This window comes from Phragmites australis, chromosome 20 (genome assembly GCF_958298935.1).
Source record: "Phragmites australis chromosome 20, lpPhrAust1.1, whole genome shotgun sequence".
Lineage (NCBI taxonomy): Eukaryota > Viridiplantae > Streptophyta > Magnoliopsida > Poales > Poaceae > Phragmites > Phragmites australis.
In genome coordinates this window covers 3,949,213-3,974,619 of record NC_084940.1, presented here as the reverse complement: position 1 = coordinate 3,974,619, position 25,407 = coordinate 3,949,213, and the positions used below count along the sequence as shown (strand labels likewise).

The 25,407-nt window shown below is 45.3% G+C and overlaps 3 protein-coding genes and 1 non-coding gene across 5 annotated transcripts; 3 read left to right on the top strand and 1 right to left on the bottom strand.

The window, feature by feature from the left end:
- Positions 1–4,747: 4,747 nt before the first annotated feature.
- On the top strand, positions 4,748–11,284 carry LOC133902505 (uncharacterized). Of its 2 annotated transcripts, none has more exons than XM_062344117.1 (9): positions 4,748–5,025; positions 5,225–7,641; positions 7,760–8,061; positions 8,159–8,317; positions 8,423–8,602; positions 8,684–8,878; positions 9,429–9,527; positions 9,905–10,531; positions 10,652–11,284. In XM_062344117.1, exons 2-9 carry the CDS (start codon positions 5,256–5,258, stop codon positions 10,997–10,999), a joined length of 4,296 nt encoding a protein of 1,431 aa, XP_062200101.1. In that variant the 5' UTR covers positions 4,748–5,025; positions 5,225–5,255; the 3' UTR covers positions 11,000–11,284. The 2 variants fall into 2 exon arrangements, with proteins under 2 accessions (XP_062200101.1, XP_062200102.1); XM_062344118.1 differs by having other exon boundaries at positions 4,749–5,025; positions 7,808–8,061.
- A 2,647-nt stretch (positions 11,285–13,931) lies between these two features.
- Positions 13,932–14,070, top strand: LOC133902606 (small nucleolar RNA Z247). Its single transcript, XR_009906931.1, has one exon. It is a non-coding gene; the product is annotated as a small nucleolar RNA Z247 (small nucleolar RNA).
- Positions 14,071–17,879: 3,809 nt separating this feature from the next.
- Positions 17,880–18,852, bottom strand: LOC133901671 (protein VACUOLELESS GAMETOPHYTES-like). The gene is made up of 2 exons (XM_062343108.1): positions 18,504–18,852; positions 17,880–18,343 (listed from the first exon to the last, which is right to left on the bottom strand). Exons 1-2 carry the CDS (start codon positions 18,823–18,825, stop codon positions 17,880–17,882), a joined length of 786 nt encoding a protein of 261 aa, XP_062199092.1. The 5' UTR covers positions 18,826–18,852.
- Positions 18,853–20,913: 2,061 nt separating this feature from the next.
- LOC133902358 (uncharacterized) lies at positions 20,914–22,134 on the top strand. Its single transcript, XM_062343947.1, is given in 3 exon segments — positions 20,914–21,075; positions 21,532–21,993; positions 22,095–22,134. Coding segments are annotated over 3 exon segments (663 nt in total). The 5' UTR covers position 20,914.
- Positions 22,135–25,407: the final 3,273 nt, after the last annotated feature.

The following is a 25,407-nucleotide window of genomic DNA, read 5'->3' as shown; positions in this document are numbered from 1 at the left end:
TAGATGCGGTTTCTTCGCAAACTGCCTGTGCCGATAGCGTGAGTGCGTGCGCGCGCGCGCCATTTTCGCATCTCACTTTTGTACTCCGATTTTTTAAAATAATATTTTTATTAAAAATAGCTTTTCAGTACTTCGTATACTGACAGCCTATAGGGCTTTAAGCCCGGGGCTTGTCGATATGCAGACAGTGTATTTGGGACATGTTTGACATTCAGAATGCCGATATATCCTATATCCCGCAGACAATATTAAAAAAATCATAATTTTTTTATATGATCTTAGATGAAGATTATCTTTATATAAAAAATATTTCTCTCAATAAGATCTTCAATTTTATAGTTAAATTTTTCATTTGAATTCGTTTAGATACACAACAGGTGGTTATAAATTTTAGATATAAAACTTTTAGCCATTTTTAGACATCTAAACAGATTTAAATGGAAAAATATTCAGCTACAAAGTTATAGATCTCGTTGATAACTATAATTTTCATATAAAATTCATCTCCATATAAGATCATATAAAAAAGTTATAAATTTTTTTTTAAATATCATCTGCGGGATGTATGATATGTCGATATTATCTCATCGATAGCTATAATTTTCATATAAAAATCATCTCTATACAAGATCATATAAAAAAGTTATCAATATTTCTTTGAATATTGTGTGCGAGATATAGGACACATCGGTATGCGGAATACAGATAGGTCCTTAGACACACTGCCGGTGTATCAACAGGCCTTCGGACCCACGACCACATAGACTGTCGCATATGGAGTACCGATAAGTCACTGTCGCTTCTTCGAGTGCCGATATATACTTATTTTTATAATTTTATGAGTTCAACTATTATTTTTGCAATTTTTTAATAAAATAATATTATTTAAAAAAAACTCTTGTTTCTTCCGGCATCGTTTCGTGCTTGCGACGCAGAATTCACGCGAGGTTGACGCTGCGGGGGTAGTTCACTGTCCAGAGAAGCCGGTGCTGCACGCCACAGCAGTCAGCACATGCCGGCCTAATCGTGGCCACGGACTCTCTGTGTGATAGGGAAAATATACTCCTAGCTGGTTCCTTTCTCGGGAGCAGTCTGATTAAAAAATGGACTTCCGTGCAAGAATTTGGCACTTCTCTTCAGAAAACAATTTTCAGACGAAACCGGCACTTCTATAGTTGTAACAGAATGTGCATTTTCCTCAGAAGTACATGCATCTCCCCCACATGCACGCCTGCTTCTGCTCACTCTCTTTCTTCCGCCACTCGCCAAAAGCAACAGCGAAGCGCGGGAGATCCATGCATTTCTTTCACCGCAGCGCAGCGCCGATGTCATCACGGGCTAGCTAATCGAAATGCTCAGTAGTAGTAGCAAACTAGATTACCCAGTTGATCTCAGTATCTCGCGGAGAGCAGCAGCTTGATTGGTGATTGGTGAATCGGAGGGGAATATGCTCGTGCCTTTGCGTGCAGCGATCTCCACGCGGTGCGTGCGTACATGTTACTGTCAGACAAAATTCCCGGAGGGGATTAGCATTAAAGAACAGTATCCTCTCCAACTGACGCGCGCCTGTTGTTCAGTTCGGCTCCCCGGTCGCGGTGCGACCGTGCGAGGCGGTGACGCGGACGTGTGGTCTCACCTCCGAGGTTCGCCTTTTGCCCGTTCCGAACCCGCGCGGGCGGGCGCGTGCGCGCCGTGGCTTTCGTGGGGAGCGGCGCGCGCGGGCGGCCGGCGGTTGCGTTGGGCTCTCGCGCCGTGGCCCCGTGCGTCTTGTTTGACCGCGCGCAGCGGGCGATCGGTCGGGTTGGGTTTGGCGTTCGGCGTCGAGGGGGGCGGACGTGCGTTTGCGCTGGAAACCAGCGGAAAACGGTGCAAAATTGGAAGGAGTCGTGGTGGACTTGGCGCTGGCAAGTAGGCAATGGTTTCCAATTTCCATCGCTGCAGAGGTTCTCGGTCACGGGTGGTGTCACTTCCCCGGCGAATGGTCAGGTCAAATCTGGTTCCTTTACTCTTCCGGCGTTCCACACTATAGTTCGGCATTGGCGTGGCACCATCTCTCTCCCCCCTCCCCTACCCACCGATTACCTTTGTATTATTACATTATTACGGTACGGTGAAAGAGATCTACTGTATGAACTACATGTCACAGTAAATACCATGGGGTCATTATCATCTGCAAAGATCCGAGCAACGGGTGTTCATATGTAAGGAGTATCCAAGTCATGTATGGTGTACAAATTATTGCGAGTAAGGAGCAGGCATTGTTCAAAAGACAGCTAGATTTTAATGCCCAGTTTTCAATCCTGAGGGTTATAATTACAACAGTTGCTGAACTTTATATGCTGAAATCGGTGCTATTTTTAGTCGATAGGTCCTAGCCACTGGATATGGATCCGATGGATGATATATTGTTTTCAACGTCCAACCAAGTCGTGTGACTGTTTGTTTTCTTTCCTCACCGTTGTTCTTCCTCACACGTTTGCCCTTGCCCCTGTCTATCTCCGGCAACAAGACGCCACTAATATGCTCCTATAGCATCCATTGCGATAATCTGTCCCGTCATACTGACTCACCAATAGTCCTTTGCCTCTCGTGGCAAGCAGCATGCCCGCCGCCCCGCCTCCCCCCACAGGGCCCCGAAGTTTCTTCCAACCTCGAATCCATAGAATTCTCTCAAATCCGAACCCAAAAACCCTTCTTCCATAACTCCAGTCGGAGGTAAAGTCGTCTGAAATCTCACACTAGGAAACGTGTATAATTATTTGCTTACTTTTCATGCTCAATCCGCGAAAATCAGGAGGACCATCTTGCACTGCCAAAAACTCTGATGTCTGCTTTGGTTTTCAGTTACGGTAAACCGGAAATGGTGGTCCATAGTGGTCTAATCTAGCGAGAACCGGTGTGGCCGTGAATTTTTATCAACGTAACTCTCAAACTCAATGCAGAACTAGAGGTAAGACACCACTCACCCGGTTACCCAACTAAAGATAAGTTGGATCGTCGAATCTCGACCGTTGATCGACAAAGAGTTTGCGTCATGCATGAGATCAGGTGCTCTTGCCTGTTACCATTTCTTCCAAAAGAAGGAGGTTTTAAATGCATTTGATCGCCTTTTCTAGTGCTACATTTCTGAACAAACTGCTAGCATTGCATACGTAGCCAACTCCATGAGTATGTTTTTGTAGGAAAAGGATATCGTTTAGTTAATTGGGAAAAAATAAATATAGGAACCTATATATATTTCGTATTCAAGACTAAGCCTATTAAATGAATTTGAAAATTTGTGGAAAACTTCAACCATTTTGTGAAAAATACATATGATGTGCGGAATCATCTCCAATGAATTAGTTGTTCGTGTGAAATTTTAATGTATGAACAAAGTCTAAAATTTCAGATGCCAAATACTATCATGTAGATAGAGGTGTAGATCTAACAAAACCACCTTTAGATCTAACAACAATAAAATAGAGAGTTGTAACAAATTAAGAAACGACTCATAACAATGCACGAGGAAGGCATCGAGGATCAAAGCTCGGAAGAGCATGTGGTTGCAGCGGTTGATCGAGAGGTATAATCATTGTTCAAGATTGGTTCTATTAGGGTTGAGGGTCCGATGCTCAGTCATCCAGTCGTTTATCATCTTTTTTTGATTCTCCATCCTTGCCACCTCCGAATAGAAGAAGTAGGTAAAGCTCACCACCGCAAATCGTTTGGAGAAGGAACTCGCTGTTTCAACCACAAAGAAAAGGTGTGTGTGGTGGGAGCAAGAAAAGAGAGGAGAGATAGAACATGTAATAAGTCGGAGTATGGCTTTGAGCCTTCTATGGTGATCTATTGTTGGTGATAAACACTCTTATGAGTAGGAGACGTGTATCGTGTGGTGGGAAGAAGTGCCACGAGAAGAAAAGGCAAGACAGGAGGGAAGACATGTGAAAACCAACTTTTTAGAGGTGGGAGTGCAAAAGAACCATTTAAGTTTTTTTTATAACGGTTTTTGTTGTCTAGTAAGCTTAGTCGAATACGTCTGGCCCGATAACGCCTGTTGAGCTATTATAATCATTGGATATAAAACGGACTGAGTAAAAAGTGCTTACGTGGCATTCTCTGTGTCTTCAGTTTGCTGTACATCGTAATTCGGAAAGCTGTCGTTGCCGCCAAATTGCATGGTTTAATAAATAAGCTTACATTTAATTATTTATTGGATGAGAATAGGTCGACATGGAGAGACGGAGTTGATGCGATATTATCTTATACGTATTTAACATCGACATAACACAACTCTATTAAAAAATAAAAGCATATAGATAAATAATAGAATCATGTAAAAATATAGTCACACGAAGCAATCAAATTGTTCACCCATACCATCTCGTCTAAAATAGCCGCACAACAATGTCGAATGCCATGCTCATTTTCATTTTCAAGAAAGAAAAAGAGATAAAAAGAGCAGCAAATGCGGTTCCCTTCCCTCAACTGCATCGATCATGAGCCACTCTTGTTCTATTCGATAGTGCCACGATCTTCTGGAAACACTCGGACGCGGCTTACCCTCCAAAACACTCGGTTGAGCTTGTCGGTGCCCATCGCGCCGTACCGGAACCGCTGTTTGGCCGCACCACCACACCACTTCGTCGCCGCGTTGGACCCCGTGCCGCAGCAGATCCGGACACAAGTACTGGTCGCCGCTACTGCTAATGCTATCTGGACGTAGCGATGGCGGAGCCCAGCCCGCAGTAGACACTAGACAGTAGGAGGAGACGGTAACAGCTCTCGCTGTGAGGAGGATCTCGTATAAATCCAGATCCCAGCAGGGTTAACGCTATAGATCGCACCCTCCCAAAAACCTCTTGTTCCAAAAGCGCAGAACAGAAGGCAGGCGCAGGTAGAGACAGATCCATCTACCTCTCGCCCGCCCCACCGCTACCGCCTCTCGCCCGCAGGCCGATCGAGGCCCGGGTCGCTTCTTCGCTTCGGTGGGGAGGTGGCCGAGGGGAGGAGGAGCCTCCCGGATCCGCCTCGCCGTGAGCTGTAAGTTTGTTTCACGCCTCTCTCTCTCTCTCTCTCTCTCTCTCTCTCTCTCTCTCTCTCTCTCTCTCTCGGCTTTTGCTTTGTGAAGTCTAGGTGCTGTTTGAGGTGGCTAGGTTGATCTGCGATCTACGGGGGTAGGGTGTGGCGACTGAGGTCTGAGGTGTTTTGCCTGTGGTGTGGTGTGTGTTCTGGCGCGCAGGATCGGGGCGTGATCCGCGGGGGGAGCGGCAATGACGGCCGAGGGGACCGCGTGCAACGGCGCCGGCGAGGCGCCGAAGGCGGAATTCGCTGCGGAGAAGGTGGCTGCCGCGTCGCCGGAGGAGAAGGCGACGGGGGAGCGCGAGGGCGAGGGCGAGGACGTCGGCGGCCCCTTCGTGATCGTGAACGGCGACTCCGACGGCCTCTCCGACCGGGGCTCAGATCTGAGCGCCAGGCCCGACGAAGATTCGCCCTCCGAGGAGGAGGACGTGCCTGACTCCAATGCTGGTCCGGGCTCGGCCGTGGGCGGAGATCACGCGGCCCCGGGTGTGGGAGAGGGCGCTTCGGACGCGGCACTCAGCGTTTCGTCGGCGGACGGGCGTGATCGCGCATCTACGGAGCCTGAGGGTGGTGCGGATGAGGGCAAAGGTGAGCCAAGTGCCGATTCTGTTGCGGAAGTGGTGCAACAGGAGGCCGCCGGTGAAGAGCAGGGTGTGGCAGACGCTCTGGCGGCCAGTGGGAGCGACCGTGCTGTCACCGGTGCTGATTCTGATGCTCCTGCTATGGATTCCGAAGTTGACGGCAAGGAGGGCACAATGGAAGAAAGTCCTGCTGCTACTGATGTTGCTGAATTGGTGGTGCACGAGGCAGCTAGTGCAGAACAGGATGGAGAGGATGCTGCTGCGGAGGCCTGTGGGCATAGTGATGCCCTAACGTATATTGAGTCTGATTCTGCTGCCATGGAGTCTGAGATCTGTGGTGAGGAGATTAAAGGAGAACATAGTGCTGCTGATGTTGTGGAGCTGGTGGAGCAGGGTACAAGTGGAGCAGGTGCTTTGATGGCCAATGGTCATCTTTGTTCTGACTCGAGGGATGATTCATCTGAAACTGTTACTGAGCATGAAAGTCATGCTGATGAGAGCAAACTGGAACAGAATGCCACTGCAGTCGCTGAATTGGTGGAGCAGGATGCTGCCTGTGGAGAACAGGATGGTGCGGATGCATTGCAAACCAATGAGCATATTCATGTTGCCATGAGTGCTGAATCTTGTATAGTTGCTTCTGAGTCCAAGGTTCATGCCAATGAGATGAAAGGGCAAGAAAGTGATCAGCAAGAGGAGGGAGCACCAACGATTGAGGCTGAAGTATTGGAGGGAGTGCTAGAAGCAGCTGGCAGAAATTGCGCAGGTAGTGTTGAGGAGCCCATAGAAGTGGATGCTTCTGGGGAGCCAGAAGCCATGATTGAGAGCGTAGAATGTGAAGCCACCTGTGGTATTCTTCAATTGGAAGATAAAATGGACAAGGATGGTGAAGGGAGTTCGTGTGATGACTGCACAGCTGGTTTTGCTTGCTCTAATGAGGAAGTAGAGCTTCCTATGGAAGATGGAATAAATGAAGCTGTCCCTGATGTTGATGAGCTGGAGGAAGTAACTGATAATGCAAGCCAAGAGATAGTGCAAGGTGATGGATTGGTCAAGGATGGGGTTTCTATTGGTATGCTACATTCTTTGAAATCAGAATCTGGTCCATCTGTTGAATCAAATCAGGAACAGAAAGTCCAGGTAGAAGTTTCTACAGGTGATGAAATCACATCAGAGTCAGAATTGAAGGCTGACAGTGTGGTTGAAGTGAACACAGCAGCTCCTTTGCTCTCTCAGCAGAAATGTGATTCTGCTGTGGAAACTGTAGAGCATGTGCAGTTAGAAGCACCCGCTGTTGGTCAAGCCAATGACATTGTGAATGATGTAGCAGAAGCAGAACCACAGAAAGAGGTTGCGATAGATGTTGATGGTGTTCCACTGCAAGCACCTGCAGCTTCTGCAGCCTCTACTTTCCATAATGAGCCGAGGCCCATTGATTTGGTTGGCAGTGATAGCTTCAAGTATTCTAGCCCGGCAACTCAGTTGGAATCTTGTGACCACGTACACACTGAAGACAGCAGATCCCGAGAAATATATGACACCACTGTTGATCAACTTGTATCTGATGCTTCTCTGGAATGTGGTACTGCTGTGGCTGACGAAGCTGAACTCACTTCTGAAACAGGAGATGAATCTCTAGAGAAACCAAGTGACACTGCTGCTAATCAAGGTGTACCTGTCGCCTTGAATGTAGATAAGCTCGTTGTGATTCATGATGATCAGCCCTCTTCCGCTACAGGGTATGGATCTGCTGAGTTTGATAAAGCTGGAGACATTTCCAATAAGGAAGAATCTAGTGATATTGTTGGAGATAGCAAATCATATGAAGACAAATCAGAAATTTTCAATGAATCTGCTACGTGTGATGAGTGTTCCTCCAGAATTGGAAACGAAGGTTCCTCTACAATTAATGAGGAGACACACAAAGATATCTGTTCTGAAAATGTGAAGGCGTCTACTAAATCTTCTGATGAGGTTGAAACCAAAGGCATGGAAGGTATGCAGCCATTTTCTTTTGGTATTCATTTTATTTCTTTAAATGTATTATTCCCCTTAATGCTAATATTATTCATTTCGGGAGTTGAATGCTTACTATCATAATTCTTGTATAACAGCATTAGAACATTCATCTGTTGACATGGTTATTCCGGCTAATCTGGCAGAACACAAGGATGATGACAAACATGCATGTCATGAAGAGACAAAGATTGTCGAGGATTCCATTGAGTTGCATGGAGATCTGGATAACAATAATACAGGAGATGCACAGGTTATTGGGCAACAGAAGGTATACATAATAAAAGTCCCAAGATTTGCGGGTGAAGATCTCTGGGCTAAGACACAGAATGCGTATGCGCATTTGGATCAACTGACCCAGGAAAGAGATGCAATTAATATTCGTAAGCAAAAGCAAAAGGTAGTACACTTCTTAATGTTTGTATTTTAAAAAAGTTACCTTTCATCGTCTTTTTCCTCCCTAGCATGCTTCTTACTTTTGTACAAATATATTGCAGGCTGTATGCGATCAATACAGGGAGAAACTAGAGGCAGCATGTCGAGAAGAGAGGGAAGCTAGGGCTGCCCATGGAGATAAGAAGAATGATTTAAATAGTGTACGATCAATGATTGGGAAATTGAACCAAGCAAATTCAGTTGAAGAAATCAATGAGTCGGTAGGAATTCTGCAATGGTGTATTGACTTTGTCCCCCTTTTAATACTATGCTATGGTAGTTTAAGATCTTAACTCCTTTTCTTCTTCTTTTCCTTGATGTTATAGATTGCGACAAAAGAGAAGATTATGCATCATGAGACCATTTCTTTGAAAGAAGAAAAGCTTTTACTTAAAGATATTAATGATCTTAAAGCACGACGGAAGCAATTGTACTCGGATATGGGATCACAGACTGAAATCAATGAGGCATTTGACCAAAAAGATCATATTCATGAGCGGCATAAGGTATTAAAAACAGCATCTTGTAATTGTACTTTTAATTCAATTCCATCATTTTTCATACTGACCATTTTTTATCTTGTCTAGACATTGAAGAAGGATTCTGATGTTTTATTTACCAACCTGAAATCCCTAGAAGAAAACACAAGAAAGATTCAAAAATCTTTTGACGATGAAAGAATAGTTCTCAGAAAATTAAATGAGGAATACCGATCTGCTAATGAAATGCGTCAAAAGGCCTACAGGGACTGGTCTGAGCTTAAAGCAGAACCCTTCAAGAAGGTATGAATCTTTACTTCTATCAACTTCTATCAATGTACGCTTTCAGTTTTTATGCATTTGGTTCTGCAATATCTTTTCTTTTATGTTAAATTGACGAGGGAGCCGTATGACATGGTTAAATATTCAGAAAGTTGTGTATGTCATGTTAAATTGCAGTTCTTTTCTTTTATGTATGTCTAGTTGTACATCATCCACAAATTTGAACTATATGACATGGTTAAATATTCAGAAAGTTAAAATATACTAGATAAAGCAGCAAATTGAATATAGGATTAGTTCGAGAAAATACCTGATCACATGGGACTGAAAGATTGACTATGTGTTAGCAATAGCAATACCCTTTATCAGTATTATCACTCATCAGTGTACATATTTTCCTCCTATCTGTTACACACATGTGGTCATGTTATCAGAATTTGATAACTGAGGGTTCCCCTAGCTAGCATAAAAGTACCGCACCAATGGCATGCAACACACTTAACACACACTGGCAACTTTCTTAGAAGGGAAGCATGTGAACAAGATCCTTCACGTTTGTTTTGCGTTGCAGAACCAGTACTTTTTCATGTACAAGGATGACCGCAAGATTGCAGATGATTACAAATCTTCTGGTGATATGTATGGGCTTCAGTTATACTGTAATAATCAGGTAAACCACACATTCTGTCTTCAATATGGCCACACTTATGCATTCCGCAGTATATCAGCATTTAGCCCTGGTTGTGATATTTGGTCGATTAAGCTGGTCAACTTGCATTTGCTTTGAGCTAATTAGTGAGCAGTGCTAACTCATACCATTAGTGTTTGTAAGTTTCTCTGTACAATATATGTATTGCAGTACAACCGGTAAGTATTGAAACACTTAGTATTGTATTCTTAGTCCTGCCTTCTGATCAACACCAGAACTGTGGGGACTCTTACCTTATTCTCATTTGATTGTTGTTAACGTTCAACCCTAAAATCCAATGCTCTTCTCCTTGTCCCAACATTTTGTATTTTAGGATATTTCCTTTTTTTCTCTTTTAGATCGAGAGAGTTATGGAAATATGGAAAAAAAATGAGGACTTCCGCAAGCAGTATGTTGAAGCAAACAAGGTTAGCACACTAAGGAGACTAGAGACTCATGATGGACGAAGACTTGGCCCTGATGAGGATCCTCCAGTCATTCCAAGCAGAAGATCAAGCAATCCATCTTCATCGACTGTTTCAAGGCCGGATGTGCCCATTTCAGCTTTAGAAGCAGCACCTGTATTGCCTCCAGTTTCAGCCCCTGTCAAAGAGGACTCTCTTCCTGTTTTGCCACCCCCCCAGATCAGTAAGCGCGCCAAATCGAAGGCATCTGATACCTCCACCCAGAATGAGAAAACTGCTGTTAGTGTGTCAGAGAGAGAAGTTGTAAAACAAACCGAACAAACTGAAAAGGAAAAGGCTCGTCTAATGGAGGAAGAATTGGAGTTAGCAAGGAAGGCAGAGGAATTGGCCCGAAGGGAGGAGAAATTAAGAGAAGAGAGGGCTGCAGCTGAAAAGGAGCGGCTCCGGTTGGAGCAGAAGGCCAAAGCTAAGGAGGCTGAGGAGAGGAAGAGGCGGAAAGCAGAGAAGGCCCAGGAAAGAGCTGAATTCAAAGCACGGAAGGAAGCTGAGATGAAGGAAAAGGTATGCTATGTTTTACAATTTTCTGCTTTGATGTTAGAGTTACATTCCTTGATGGTACATTGCAGACTGCCCGTGCAACAAGTTTCTAATTCGAAATACAATGTTTTCAAACATCTGCAGAAGAAAACAAAGAAAGATAAAAAGAAAGGCGCAACACCAGGAGACTCAACAAGTGCAGTTGGTGACAACAGCGCTATGGCCATGGCTACAATAGATACAGGCATATCTGAGAACCCAAGGGAAGCTGAAGTTTCTCAACAGACAGTCCATAAGAGGATATCTAGACCAGCAGCGGCAATTAAGCAGCTGAACAGGGTACAGCCCATGCCAGCGCCCCTTCGTAACAGGGGCAAAAGGAAGATGCGGCAATACATTCTGTTTGCTGCGGCCGTGCTATCGGTGCTCGCATTATTTGTGGCAGGCAACTACATTCCCAGATTGAGCTCATTGAAGTCACTTCACTTCTAAGTTTATTGGTACTCCCTATGGATGACGGCTCCGTCGGCACATATAATTTCAACCGCAGCCATAGGGGTCAGGCGGTGGTTTCTGATACTGATAGTAGAGGGGCGGCAATTCTGTTGGTGAACCTGGTCGTTCTACGTAGATGCTTCTTTTTCTATTTGGACCGTTCCCGTTGCTTTGTATTTAGTTTCCCTTATAGATTTGTGCTGGGGTGCATTGTGTTAAAGTTATTCGATGGTGGTGAAATATTCGTTATAACATTACAATAATATTTATAGATTCATTGCACATACGTCTCGGCTTGTGTATCTAGTGCTTTATTTTTGTGCTATTGGTTGTTGCTTAGCCGATCAATTTCATCACTGGTATAATCTCATTCGCACTCCGGGAAGAGTCGATCTGCATGCATCTCTTCCGCGATGGTAGCTCATTCCCATTATTATCGGAGAACTGGATCCAACCTAGAATTAAGAAAGGTTGCAGATTCCGAGCGCATGTCCTGATGGACATGGACGTGTATGACTCATTCTTATCAATTTCGTATCGGGCGGCTTGGAAGGTTAGTACTGAAATGCGACTGCCCATCGCCCCATCCTGCCCACAAAAGGCCTAAGCACAGGCACTACTGCGACACACAGCACCAGTAAGAGAGATCTTTTTTTTTAACTTTGTTCTAAGAGGGAAGCAACGAGAAATCTCAGGAAGCGTCACTTGGCGCGCCTGCTTGCTCAGCAGCAACCAGCTCGGCCAGTCTCCACTTCTCACAGCACAGGTCAGCCAGTCACCCACCGAGCCCGGCCGCTCACAGCACAGGCCAACCAATTCAACAAATGTTAGTTTATATTAATGGCGAGTAATCGTTTAACAGATAGTTATATATGCTATCAAATATCAATATGTTGTTATCTATGACTCATCAGATCCACAAACAACTAAAATATATAGTTTCTTATGTTGAATTGATGCTATTATCGTGTTATATAAAATCATTATTTCGTAATTTGTTGTTAAAGCTGTAGGATATTCACAATCAACGAAATAAATAATATTAGGATTCGAACAATCCAATTCAAATTAGTATTCAAAGCTATTTGAATTTGTATTCCTATTCATTTCGAAATATGAATCTAGATGTGAAAATTGCACTATCGGATCCTATATTATCCATTTCCACCCCTAAATTAATCACGATCCATGTCAGGAGCCAATTGCAAAACCCGTTGACGGCGGTCCACCATGGGGCGGGCTATCCATAGCCGTTGGATCTAATATATGCGGTGTAAAGGCATTGTCTGACAGGCCAACGACCTCGAACTTCGTAGTGACGTTCTGGCCGGCTACATTTCATATGTTCTATTGGCAAATTATGAAGAAGTGGTGACCACATGACACATCTGTTCAAGAACTCGCAGACTATGAAGCTCAAGGCGTCTCTACTCTGCCAAACAGGGCAAGCGTTTGCTCAAAGAGGGGGCATTGTCATGGCCAGCTTATCTACTTCAACGGTTGAGATCATAGGATACCTCTTTAGGAGATATCGGATGGCTAATCGTTGTTTCATTTAACGTTGAGGTGCATATAACCGTTTGCCGGATTACTACAGTTATTTTTTACTTGTTAACACTGTCGTTATGTCTGTTAATTTTGCCATTTGCAGTAATTTCCATTCGGAACTGTAATTCCGCTGGAAGTATATAACTAGCTGGGATACTAGATGAGGAGACAAGTGATGAGAATGATGTACTAGAACCTTCTAGATTAATACTCTAATAGATAGCTCCAGTATGCAACTTCCCCCAATTTCATTCATTTTTTCATCTGTTCTTGCTCGGAGCCATTTGATTCTCGACCGCGTTTGACACCTGTCGACCCGAGCCTGCCGTACAGAGCGCTCGTTTTGCCATCATTGAGTCTGCCGCACCTAAATCAGAAGAAGTTAGTAGACGAGAGAGATGGTGGCGGAGGCGGCCATGGACTGCCCACACTGCCACTCCCTCTACCGCCGCGAGCCCCAGGCATTCCCTCTCCCTAGAACTTCTTGTGTTCGCATTTGCCTACGCGATGATAGTTGCGTGAGTGCGTGATCCATGTTGCACAAACAAGTCATTCTTTAGACGCAAATAGTAGAGATGTATAGACCTGTGAAACATGTAAATGTGGCATAGTTATCCAGTTGTTATACTGTTGTAACAACAGTAGATATCAGCGAGAGTTTGTTTCAGTTTGTTGTAACAAATCAACCAATCACTGATGCTTTGCATCGAGTATATATAGAGAGCATGCCACAACATTTGGCTGTGTGTGCATTAACCCTAATCACCTTGTCATCGTTAATTTTTACATGGCACCAGAGCCTTTCGGAGATCCGCTCATCATGACCTCTGTGAACGGTGCAACGCAGACCTCCCCAGCAGCAACGTCGCTCTTGCTGGGAACCATGATGGCTGGACCGACGGTGTCGTTCACCTTTGCGCTCACCAGCATGCCGAACCCGGTGCAGTTCGTCAACACCAAGTTGTCCTCAGACAACTACATCCTATGGAAGACACAGATCGTCCCAATCCTCTGAGGTGTTGATCTGATGGGGTATCTTGATGGCTCCATCGCTTGCCCAGAGAAGTTCGTTGTCGTCATCAACAATGAAGTCCACACACAAGTGCCCAATCCAGATTACGTCAAATGGGTGCAACAAGATCAAGCACTGATGGCCAGCATCCTGTCCACGCTCGCCGCTAAAGTTCTCGGGCAGGTGACTCTTCTTCCATCGGCATGTGTTGTGTGGATCACGCTGGAGTGCCTCTTCTCGTCTGCTACCACGTCCAAGGTAATGCAACTTCGTATGTAGCTCACCCATCTACAGAAGGGAGAACTGTCAGCAGCTGCCTACTTCCAGAAGGTGAAGGGATTCACCGGTGCCATGTCGGCAATCAGGAAACCGCTCGGTGATGAGGAGGTGATCGCCTATCTGTTGTCCAGGCTTGATGCTGAATACGACTCCCTCGTCAACTCCATCACCGCATGCGCTGAGCCTCCGTTGCTCAACGATGTGTACGCGCTTTTTGTCAGCCACAAGACATGCGTCGAGATGTGCAACAATGTTGTGCAGATCAATCTTGGCGCCTCTGTCAACTTTTCTTTGTGTGATGATTGTGGTAGTGGTGGTCGTGGTGGCAGCTGTGGTGGCGGTGGCCGCGGCAATAGTGGTGGTCGCGGTGGCGACGGCGGTCGCTTCAACAGTGCGAGCGGCGGCACTCGCAATGGCAGCTCCAACAATTCCAATGGGTTCAACTACAACAATCGTGGCTCCAACAATGGAGGCTCCAATGGTCGCCCGACATGTCAGATCTGCTCTCGTCTGGGGCATACGGCACTGAGGTGCTATGATCACTTCGACCATTCCTATCAGGCTGAGGACCCACGTGTTGTCAACTACACCGCCAACAACGCCGGCTACAACGTCGATAACAACTGGTACATCGACACTGGGGCTACAGATCATATCACAAATGATCTCGATCGCCTTACTGTGCGTGAAAGGTACAATGGAAAGGAGCAGATTCAAACCACCAACGGCATGGGTATGTCTATTCTCCACATTGGTTGTACTCAACTGGATACACCTCATAAGAGCCTCAAATTAAACAATGTTCTTCATGCTCCAAACGCATCTAAACACCTTCTTTCCGTTCATCATTTTACCCGTGACAATGATGTCTTTTTTAAGTTTCATCCTGATTTTTTCCTCATAAAGGATCGTGCAATGAAGATGGTGCTACTTCACAGCACATGTAGAGGTGGTCTCTACCCCCTAGCGTCTTCTCAGCGTGCTCTCTTGACGGAGGCCATGCAAGCCAAGCTGTCCTCCACCCAATGGCATCGTCGGCTAGGGCATCCATCATCGGTCATAGTTCATCGAGTTCTACAAAATTATAGTCTTTCCTTTGTTTTGGATAGGAACAATTCTGTGTGTGATGCTTGTTAGATGGGCAAGACTCATCAACTTCCATTTTTTGATTCCAATTATGTTGCTATGGCACCTCTTGAATTAATCCATTCCGATGTTTGGGGTCCAGCAATTGCTTCTGCCGGAGGTTACAAATATTATGTGAGCTTCATTAATTCTTATAGCAAATTCACATGGCTGTTTCTGTTAATTAATTTCCGAAGTGATTAGAGTGGCGAGTACCAAGGGCTTAATGCCTATCTCAAAAAATGTGGCATCTACCATCGTGTATCATGTCCTCATACACATAAACAAAATGGCACTGCTGAGCGTAAGCATCGTCACATTATAGATATGGGTCTTGCACTTATTGCACACTCTTCATTGCCATTAAAATTATGGGACGAAGCCTTCCTCACATCGTGTTATCTCATCAATCGCTTGCCATCTCCTACCATAAAAAATTCTACTCCACTTGAAATTCTTTTTGGTACCAAACCAGATTATGATTTTCTTTGTACGTTTGGTTGCGTGTGTTGGCCAAATCTTCGTCCTTATAACAATCACAAGCTGTCTTTTAGATCCCAACAGTGTGTGTTCATCGGGTATAGTCACGTGCATAAGGGCTACAAGTGCTTGCACATTCCTTCTGGTCGTGTTTACATTTCCCGAGATGTCACATTTGATAAAAATTGTTTCCCCTTTGCTCTGCGTTCTGTCTCACGTCCGGTGTCTGAAGTCACTGAAGCTGCCTTGCTTCCGCTGTACTTCCCGCTCAAACCACAGGAAACTACATCGCCCAATATGCCTGCACCTTTGCATCAACTTACACCTCTGCCGTCTCCTTCTGTTCCGACCGCACTTCCAGTTGAGGAAAGCCAGTCAGAGGATATGACTAACCCTAATGTTGTTGCTCCCGAGTATGTTGTTGAAGTGCAGATACCTGGTCCCGCGGCAGCACCGAAGCCTGAACATCGTGTTACACGACTTCAGAACAACATTCGTGTTCCCCAAGAACTGATGGATGGGACGATCTTCTACGACCTGTGGAAATGCGGTTTCGCTGCCAGCACAGCCTCCATCGACGAACCGGTCTCCCATGATGATGCGCTTGCTCAACTTGACTGGAGGCGTGCCATGCAAGAAGAATACGTCGCTCTGCAACAGAACAGCACCTGGCAGCTGGTTCCTCGTCATCTGGGAGCCAACGTCATTGACTGCCGCTGGGTTTTCAAACTCAAGTGACGAGCTGATGGCACCATCGAGCGGCATAAAGCTCTCCTTGTTGCCAAGGGCTTCCAGCAACGTCACAACATTGACTATGACGACACCTTCTCGCCGGTTTTCAAGCCTGCCACAATTCGTCTGGTGCTCTTTGTCGCCGTTTCTCGTGGATGGCACGTTCGTTAGGCCGATGTCAAAAATGCCTTCTTACATGGTGTCCTTCAGGAGACGGTGTATATGACTCAGCCACTTGGCTTTGAAGATAATCATCGTCGTGATTTTGTTTGCAAGCTTGAGAAGGCCATATATGGCCTGAAACAAGCTCCACGGGCATGGTTTGCCAGGCTCAGCTCCAAGCTCCAAGATCTTGGCTTCCATTCGTTGTCTGCCGATAACTCGTTGTTTGTTCGTTAGGCTGCAAACACCACTACATACATGCTTGTGTACGTTGATGATCTCATCATTACAAGCTCCTCCACTCTAGTCATTGATGTACTCTTGCAGCAACTTCATTGCGCTTTCGCCATCAAGGATCTGGGCTCTCTTAACTACTTCTTGGGCATTGAGGTTACCACAGATCCAGGGGGGATTGCTTTGTCTCAGCGCAAGTATGTTCGTGATCTTCTTCGTCGCACCAACATGGACAACTGCAAACCTGTAAGCACCCCATGTCTAGCACCGAGAAACTGACCAAGAACACCGGCACACCTCTCTCCTCTGCTGATGTGACAAAATACAGGAGTACCATGGGAGCATTACAGTATCTTTGCATCACGAGGCCTGACATTGCATACTCCATTAACCAGGTATGTCAGTATATGCAAGCACCCACAGATCTTCATCTGGGAGCAGTCAAGAGGATTCTTCGTTTTTTGAAGCATAGCTCCACAGATGGCCTTCACATTCATCGGTCCGGGTCTCTGTTGCTGAGTGCCTTCTTTGACGCAGATTGGGCCGGCTGTGCAGATGATCGTCGGTCGACTGGAGGTTTTGCAGTCTTTCTCGGAGCCAATCTCGTTTCTTGGAGTGCTCGGAAGCAACCGACGGTGTCAAGGTTGAGCACAGAGTCCGAATACAAGGCTCTTGCAAATGCTATGGCTGAGTTGGTGTGGGTACAAACTGTTCTTCGTGAGCTAGGAGTTCCTCAGCCAAGAGCTCCATCGCTGTGGTGTGGCAATCTCGGAGCCACTTACCTTTCGGCAAATGCAGTCTTCCATGCCCGTACCAAGCACATAGATGTGGATTTTCATTTTGTTCGAGAGCGTGTTGCACAAAAGGCTCTAGAGATTTGGTTTATTCATTCCAGAGATCAGCTTGCGGATATCTTCACCAAACCATTGCCAGCTGATGTATTCTCTCAACTACGCTCCAATCTCAACATAGTTACCTGTCGTTGTGATTGAGGGGGCCTGTAAATGTGACGTAGTTATCCAGTTGTTATACTGTTGTAACAGCAGTAGATATCAGCGAGAGTTTGTTTCAGTTTGTTGTAATAAATCAACCAATCACCGATGCTTTGCATCCAATATATATATAGAGAGAGCACGCCACAGCATTTGGCTGTGTGTGCATTAACCCTAATCACCTTGTCATCGTTAGTTTTTACAAAACATGCACGCTGCAATATCAATACTACAGCCTGTACGTATATGTATCTGGTACACTTTGGCGTATGAGACGAACAGCACCATGAAGCAGTGCAGCATATTTTTTCGTTCATCTGAAGCTTCTTCTGCTTCTCCCAATGTTCTCGACGAAGGCCTCGCCGATCCCCTCCCCGATCCCCTCGATCAGGCCGCCGATGACCTCGAACAGCGCGTTCACGGTGACCTTGGCCGCTGTCGCCAGCGCGTTCCTCTTCTCCGGCGGCACGATGCCGTGCACGTACAGCCCGTTCACCATGTCCTTGGAGCACTTGGCGTGGAGGTAGTACCCGCAGGGCAGGCACTGGTAGACGTGGCCCGACCGCTTCGTCCTCCGGCAGACCTGGCACACGAAGCTCGTCTCCGAGCCTTCCAGCGCCGGCGCGAGGAGCAGCGGGTGCTCGTGCACGGGAAGCTCCATCCGCCGGGTCATCGCCGCGCAACACGGGTGCATGTCGAAGCTGCACGACGCGCACCGGAAGGAGAAGCCCTTCACGGACTTGCCGCAGATGTCGCATTTGCACCGAAGAAAGCCACCTGAAATGCATCGACGTATGCACTCAAGCGAGCCACTACAAATCACTACATTGCAACTTATGCCATTTTAGGTCCCGTTTGGAACGCGGGAATTTCATGGGAATCTTGAAGGATTCGTACCAGCGTTTGCAAACAGGGCCGAAGAGTGCAATTTGTGTACCTGGTTTCACGAAGAAGAGGAGGTGCTGATGCTTGGGGTGGAACGGGTGGTCGTGGAGCGACGGCGGAGCCAGCGCGCAGAACTCGTGCAGCTGGAAGCCGCAGGTCTGGCACATGAACCTCCTCCCGGCGCCGTACTCTTTGCACCCCATGCACATGAACAGGTACGGGAAGTCGAACCGGGCCAGCCGGTGCTCCGGGTGGCTGAAATGGACGATCTCGCCGTCATCCTCCGGCTTGTCGTGCTCGCTCGTTTCAGGAACATCTTCAGATGGCAGCTTGCCGCTGAGCTTTCTTGAGTTCATGGACATGCACCTGCTCATGTTGCTTGAGCTCTGCCTCCAGCTTGGTTACCCACTCTCCATTTGATCTTTACCATTGCCTAAGCTAGAATTATGGTAAGTTATATACGGCAACATATATGGAAAACTTGTTTAGGAAGATCTCACCGGTTTGTAAACGTTGCACATAAATTGTTGGTCTGATCTGGGGTACTGCACGCGGCAGCCTTATTACACCGTGTGGTAAAGCTAAGTTTTGATGCTTGTGTGACGGACAAGTCTGGTCTCCTGTGTGGAAGTTACAGCATCAAGAAATCTTCTTTCCCTTTACAACATCTAATTCCTGAAAGATTCGGAACTCATGCCAAGCTATGTAGAACAGAAACTACCACTTAAAGAAACATGTTACCTGCGTGATGTGAATAGGCCCTGATATGTCCGAAGACCCTGAGATATGTATGCTCAAGTTCGGCCTGAAGGCTGTCCATGCATTGCTTCTTCTTTAAACTGCCTGCGCACATCGACTTATATTTAACTGGACTTCGAACCAATCAAGTGGCAGGCTCAATTTGAAATGGTGATTTTAGCAAGAATTCTTTTAGGGGTCTGGATGTTTTCTGCACATTCATGTGAAGTTCATGCATTCTGAAGTCTAAACAGAATTTAGTATATCAACTATGAACCGATCTGATAGTCAGATAGACAACATTAAGGGCATGCGTGCAGGGTAATACTCCATCCCGCCAATACAATGCTAGTTTATAACACTAGCTCCAGTGGTAAAGGAAGGAAAATTCAACTCCGCATTTGCTTGTGCACACATAATCTATCTCTCTTACCTGATACTCATCAATCTATTTTTTTATATTTACTTTATAATTTTTTTACCTATTATTTTAATATGGATCCCAACACAAATGAATGGTTTGTGTGTTTACGAGGTCTAGTGAAATTTTCGTGTTAGGAAAGAAGGGAAAAGAACGCATACAAAAGATTGGGCCTTCTCTCTTGGGCTCATCAGATCCTTCGGTTTACACGTCTCGAGGGCCGGCCTTTTAACACTTGACCCGCGCGGTTCAGCTTCCAGACGCCGACAGTGCGAGAGCTGGACGATTCGCGTCAGCGCCGACCTGAACATGCGTTCGTTGGAGCGGTTGAGGAGAGCACCGGCGCGCGGCAACCGATGCGAACGAGCAGGTTGCTCACCATGGATGGCAAAGGAGGTCAACTAAAAAGACGTTCTCATTCTTAGAAAAAAAAAAGTCAAGTAGAAAGACGGCGAGCTAGAAGAACTTTGTTTCCATGTTGATCCTGTTTTGCTTGTCCTCGAATGGACAGATCAGTCGTACAGACGACCTGATGGCTAGTCCTCGTGCACACTTGCATGGATAGATCGAGGACTTTTCCAAAGATCTTTTCCGGAATATTTAACAAACTGTCCTTTAAGATAGCCGTGTTTCTTGTGTCCGCGGTTCATTGGGTCCGTCTAACTGCGTGCTCAGAGCTTGTTTGTGTTTCTTCTGTTTATTACAGTTGGCCAAGAAGAGGCCACGTCGAGTTGCGAGAGGGGGAAATTTTCGATGCAAATAGCAAATATCGAATCTCGTTCGTTTAATCCAGATATGAAGATAACTCTTTCTCTTATCATCCCATCGGCTCTTCTTTCTAGATGAAAAATTTCACGACACATAGGGTTTCTACAAAATGACCAATGAGTGGTGAGAGGAAGAGCTAACTTCATATCAAAATCGGATAAATGAGATTCACTATTTACAACTTTGCACCGAATGACTTGTTTGCACCAAATGTTTTCCCCTTCAGAGAGACCCCATGGCAGCCTGTTGGTATGTCATGTGAAACTTTATAGGACCGACACTAATTTGTACGCACGGCGAGCTGCAGCCTGTTGGCATGTCATGTGAAACTTTATAGGCTCAACTGAGCTGCATGCATGGAGTGCTGTGCTCTCCTTGTCGCCGTTGACACTGACAGCGTGACGAATCGGCCTGCGTCATCGCACGAACACCCTATAAAACCAGCAGCATTCGTGCACCACTTGCCCGTATCGACACGACCAGATCAGTCCACCTGACCAGCCAGATAGATCGAGCACAAATATATATCGACATTAATGGGCTCTTTCGTCTCGCTCTCGAGCTCGCCGCCGGACTCGACAGCAGCAGCGGAGCTCGGAGGAATGGCTACCGCCACGGCCAAGGTCGTGGATCTGGACGGCGCCATGGTGCAGTTCCCGGTGCCTGTCACGGCACGCGAGGCGCTGGCGGACGACGGGCGCCGCCGCGCGTCGCCCTGCTTAGGTGTGGCAGCGGGAAAAATTTTCACAGAGAATGGGTAACCATCTCTATTCTGATTGGGAAAAATTTCTTTCGTTTTTGTCCTCGTCCTTCTGTAGGGGAGAAAATTTTTTCATTCTCGTCCCCGCGCGGGAAATATGTACCCAACGGGTTCCTCGTCTCCGCTACGCTAGCACGGTGAAAGACACAGCCAGCGGATTTGCTGCTCTACGGGTTTTGGTGGGTTAGATTTTAATTTGACCGTTTCTTGTATATATGGGCCATGGAGAGTTTAAGAATTTCAAAAAATCAGCCCCGCAGGGAAATGGAGACGGGGGATAAGAAACTGTCTCTGTCACCGCCATACCCGACGGGGAAGACTTTTCTCCCATTAATCCTCTGCGGAGGAAAATTGACCCATCATCATCTCCTAATAATGAAATTTTCCGTCGAGAAACGGGGATCGGACCCGTTGACATCCCTAGCCGTGCTTCCTCTGCAGCTCCGACGAGCTCTGCTTCGACTCGCCCCCGCGCGCGTTGGCCGCGCAGGAGGCGCTCCAGCCCGGGCAACTCTACTTCGTTCTGCCCGCGTCCATGCTCCGCCGGCCACTGTCCGGCCAGGACATGGCCGCGCTCGCCGTCAAGGCAAGCACAGCGCTTGCCGTCGCCGCTGGCCTTACCACCTCTGGCGAAGAGTCGTCGCGGAGCAAGAATCGGGACGCCGGCGTGGCCGTCAAGGGGCGGCAGACGGCCCGAGTGGCCCCGCTACCTGTAGCCGCGAGCATTAAGGAGAGCCAACCCGTGGGTGTCTCCCGGAATCACCACGCGTACAGCGCATACGGCACACACAAGATCACCGTGAACGACGGTGATCGGACGGTGGGGAAGACGAGACATGGAGCTGGCGTGCCGAGGTTAAGCGCAATAGCGTGTACATGCAACTTTGGTTCTTTGGTGTACGTATAACTGCAAATTTTACTACACATCTAAATAACTGTGGACCGTTATCGCACAGAGACAAAGAAGAGAAGAAAACAGAAGAAAAACCCAAGTAGCCGACCAACACTGGAGTCAGTCACCTAGAGAAATCCTAGACGTCGAGGACCCCTTAGCATGTAGTGTTTGGAACTTTGATCATGGGAAAACTTGGCGACTCATCGATGAAATTACGAGTGATCTAACAAATGCTTCGTGTCTGCTTGGGTGAATGTGCATGTAGCTCGAACACACTGCAAATGGACATTTCATGAAAAGACGCCAGATTCGCAAAGTTTTCAGCGCTTCGTGACAAATGGAAACACACTTCAAGAACTATGTGCCCTAAAGCGGGCCAATTGGACTGGATTAAATGGGCTAGCATGAGGCACAATGATTTTAGGCTGACCTACATAGCATAGCCTCATAGCTAGATAAGCTACGTTGTGTCTAGGCCGACGTTGCGGCACGCCGTGCCGGCATGTGCATGGCAAGGCCGGGCAAAATTTCTAGCCGATTTTTTACCATTTGGGCTCAAAAAATTTGAAAAAAATACAAAATTTATCATTTTTACCTATAAATAGAGTACCATCCTGCCCTCCCATTCCATACCAGCAACAATATTTACTCTCTTGTTTTCTCATCTCATTCTTCTTTCAAAATTCTTGAGAAATTACGATAATTTGGTAAAATTAGTTTGAATTGTTGTCAAATATCTAAAAAAAATTAATACCGTCATCATGTTGTTTTGAAAAAAAACTTGGTGACTTTTGCATCGATGTTCTTTCTTGTTTCTTCCATTCTTTGTTCTATTATTTCTGTTTTCTAATCCGAATATTTGATTTTTTTTTTTTTTGCCATTCAACGTTGATCATGAACGGTGATCATGATGATATATCTATCAATCATGTTTTTTTTCTTCAAGGACTCGCATGAGACTACGACCTTTTTGATAGCAGCGTTGCAGATGGAGAAGGACTCAAATAGTGAATCTAAGGTTCACATGCACCATCACCTCTATCATCAGGCTCTACAAGTGCACATACGTCAGTAAGCATCGGCTCCAAAAGACAAGAGCCACTACTTCCAAAGTTTGGAAAAAATGAATTATCTGCAAAGTCTGCAGGTGGAACATGACACATGAAGAGGAACGCCGTAACTTGCTAGCAAAAGAGTGGAGCAGCCATGAAGCACGCGATGTTGCAGTACAACCCTGACGATTCTGTTCGTCATTGGGAGTATGACTCCTCCAATGCTCGAAAAAAGCTGTGTCGCTTCATTACAAGAGCGGATCTATCACTTAACATCGGTGAGTCTGCTACATTTGATGATCACATTAAGCAAGCTCATAATTTTAGATTCACGCATATTTCTAGATAGATAACTACTAGAGATATGATAAAAATACTATAATACGTGTCATAGGAAGCTTAAAAAATATATATTTTTAGTTTTTTTTTTTACCTCGGACATATGGGTAGGTAGGGTTAGAGAGGATTATCTCAGTGTGACTGCTCATATTTTAATAATGATTGAAAACTAGAAAAGAAAATAATAGGTTTCTGATTGATTGATAATACGCATACTGATGAAAATATTTCTAAAAAAATATCTCAAATAGTTAAAGACTTTGGGCTCATAAATAAAATATTATTTTATCACTTTAGATAATACTGGTACAAACTCTAAAGCAATGGATATTCTTACTCTATTATTTAGTATATATATTGAATCTTTCTTGTTACATCAATATTGAGCTTGTCATATTATCAATTTTATAGTAAATCCGATTTAAAGAGGTTGGCCTAGAAGATTTTCGTATTGCAATAACTTTTTTAACTCCTCTAACCAACTAATTACAGTATATAAGTAGTATTGTGTTTCAATAGGTGTGCATCTACGTAAGTTTGTTGTTGACATATCGGTAAGATGCAACTCTACTTTCTTGATGCTAAAAAATATGGTAGCATATAAGAGCACATTTAGTGTGTTTATTCATACACACTATCATCAGTATGGGGTTAAACTTTACTCACGAAAATATATTGGTATGTTGCCAAAAGGATACAAGAATTTCTAGAAAAATTTATAATTCAATTGTTAGTTTATTATGAGTTTATTATCCAACATCTTGTTTAGTAGTGTATAATATTGTAGAAATTGTAACTCATTTAAACAACTATAAAAATAATCCGCCACCCACTTGGCCTATACATAGCCACCATCCTAGTGATCCCACCACAACAACACCCATAAAACCTCTTACGACTATATATCTCTAATTCTCTATATTGCTATCTCTCTTTTGCTACTTACTAGCCATTTCAACAAATCAATTATATATGTCCATTGATGGATCAAGATGCCAAAAACTCACGGGCATAGTTATCAATATGGCAACATTTTGAAAAGATCTACAGAGAAATAGACGGGGAATATATAAAATTTGCTAAGTGTAATATATGCATTAATGAATTATGTATAAGGTCTACAAGTGAAATGGGACATTTGAGGAAGTATATTATATGTTGCAAGAAAAAAAAATCTGGTGTTCTTAATAAAACCGTGTAATTTTCGGAGTATAGGTTGTGCTCATTTTTTCTTCTAGTAGAAAGGTTTTTAGTGAGATAACTTATTAATAAAACTCATTTTATCTATTTTCCATTTTTTTTTTCATTTTTAGCCATTATTTATGAATTTTTTTATTTTTGGACAAATTTTTCACAGACGAGCCACGCCACCTTGCCGTGCTGCAACAATGCTCAGGCCAGCCTGGCCCAGCACGGTCGCTCACGGGACACGCCTCTGGCACGCGGGCCAGCATGACACAGCATGTTTAGTTAGCCGGGTTTGATAGGTCATACCTTAACCAAGTCGGGCCTATGCCAGGCCAACCTATCAGGCCCAGTTGGCCAGATCTGATGTGCCCAGATTAGATTCCTCCCCTCTACTTTCATCCACCAACTGTACTGCAAGTCCACAACGACCAAGAAAAGCTTCCCTCGGCGATCGGCCATAAATGTAAAAGGAATAACCAAAGATTAAGATTTCATCCAAATTTCATGAATTTCGGAAATTTTAGAGGGGAATAAAATATCTAATTTTAGAATTTTCTTTCACTGATACGTAGGACTCACATAGCAGAGGACGAAAAATAACCAAAATTTCAGCAAAATTTTGGGAATTTCGGTATTTTCGCTGGGGAACGAAAAAAATGTAAAACCAAATTTTGGGAATGTCGACCTATTCTTCATATCGTACTACATACGTTGGTGAGAATGCATGCGACCCTACCACAGCTCACTCCATTTCGGCTTGTACGTCTCAGCTACTCCCCGACGTCCGCTTTCACT

What these genes read in the sequence shown, in the direction of transcription:
- LOC133902505 (XM_062344117.1), top strand. Translation starts at nt 5,256, where the DNA reads ATGACGGCCGAGGGGACCGCGTGCAACGGCGCCGGCGAGGCGCCGAAG. An exon ending in TTCGTAAGCAAAAGCAAAAG is followed by an intron (nt 8,062 to 8,158) that starts GTAGTACACTTC and finishes AATATATTGCAG; the next exon opens with GCTGTATGCGATCAATACAG. An exon ending in TTGAAGAAATCAATGAGTCG is followed by an intron (nt 8,318 to 8,422) that starts GTAGGAATTCTG and finishes TTGATGTTATAG; the next exon opens with ATTGCGACAAAAGAGAAGAT.
- LOC133901671 (XM_062343108.1), bottom strand. Translation starts at nt 18,825, where the DNA reads ATGAGCAGGTGCATGTCCATGAACTCAAGAAAGCTCAGCGGCAAGCTG. An exon ending in CCTCTTCTTCGTGAAACCAG is followed by an intron (nt 18,344 to 18,503) that starts GTACACAAATTG and finishes GATGCATTTCAG; the next exon opens with GTGGCTTTCTTCGGTGCAAA.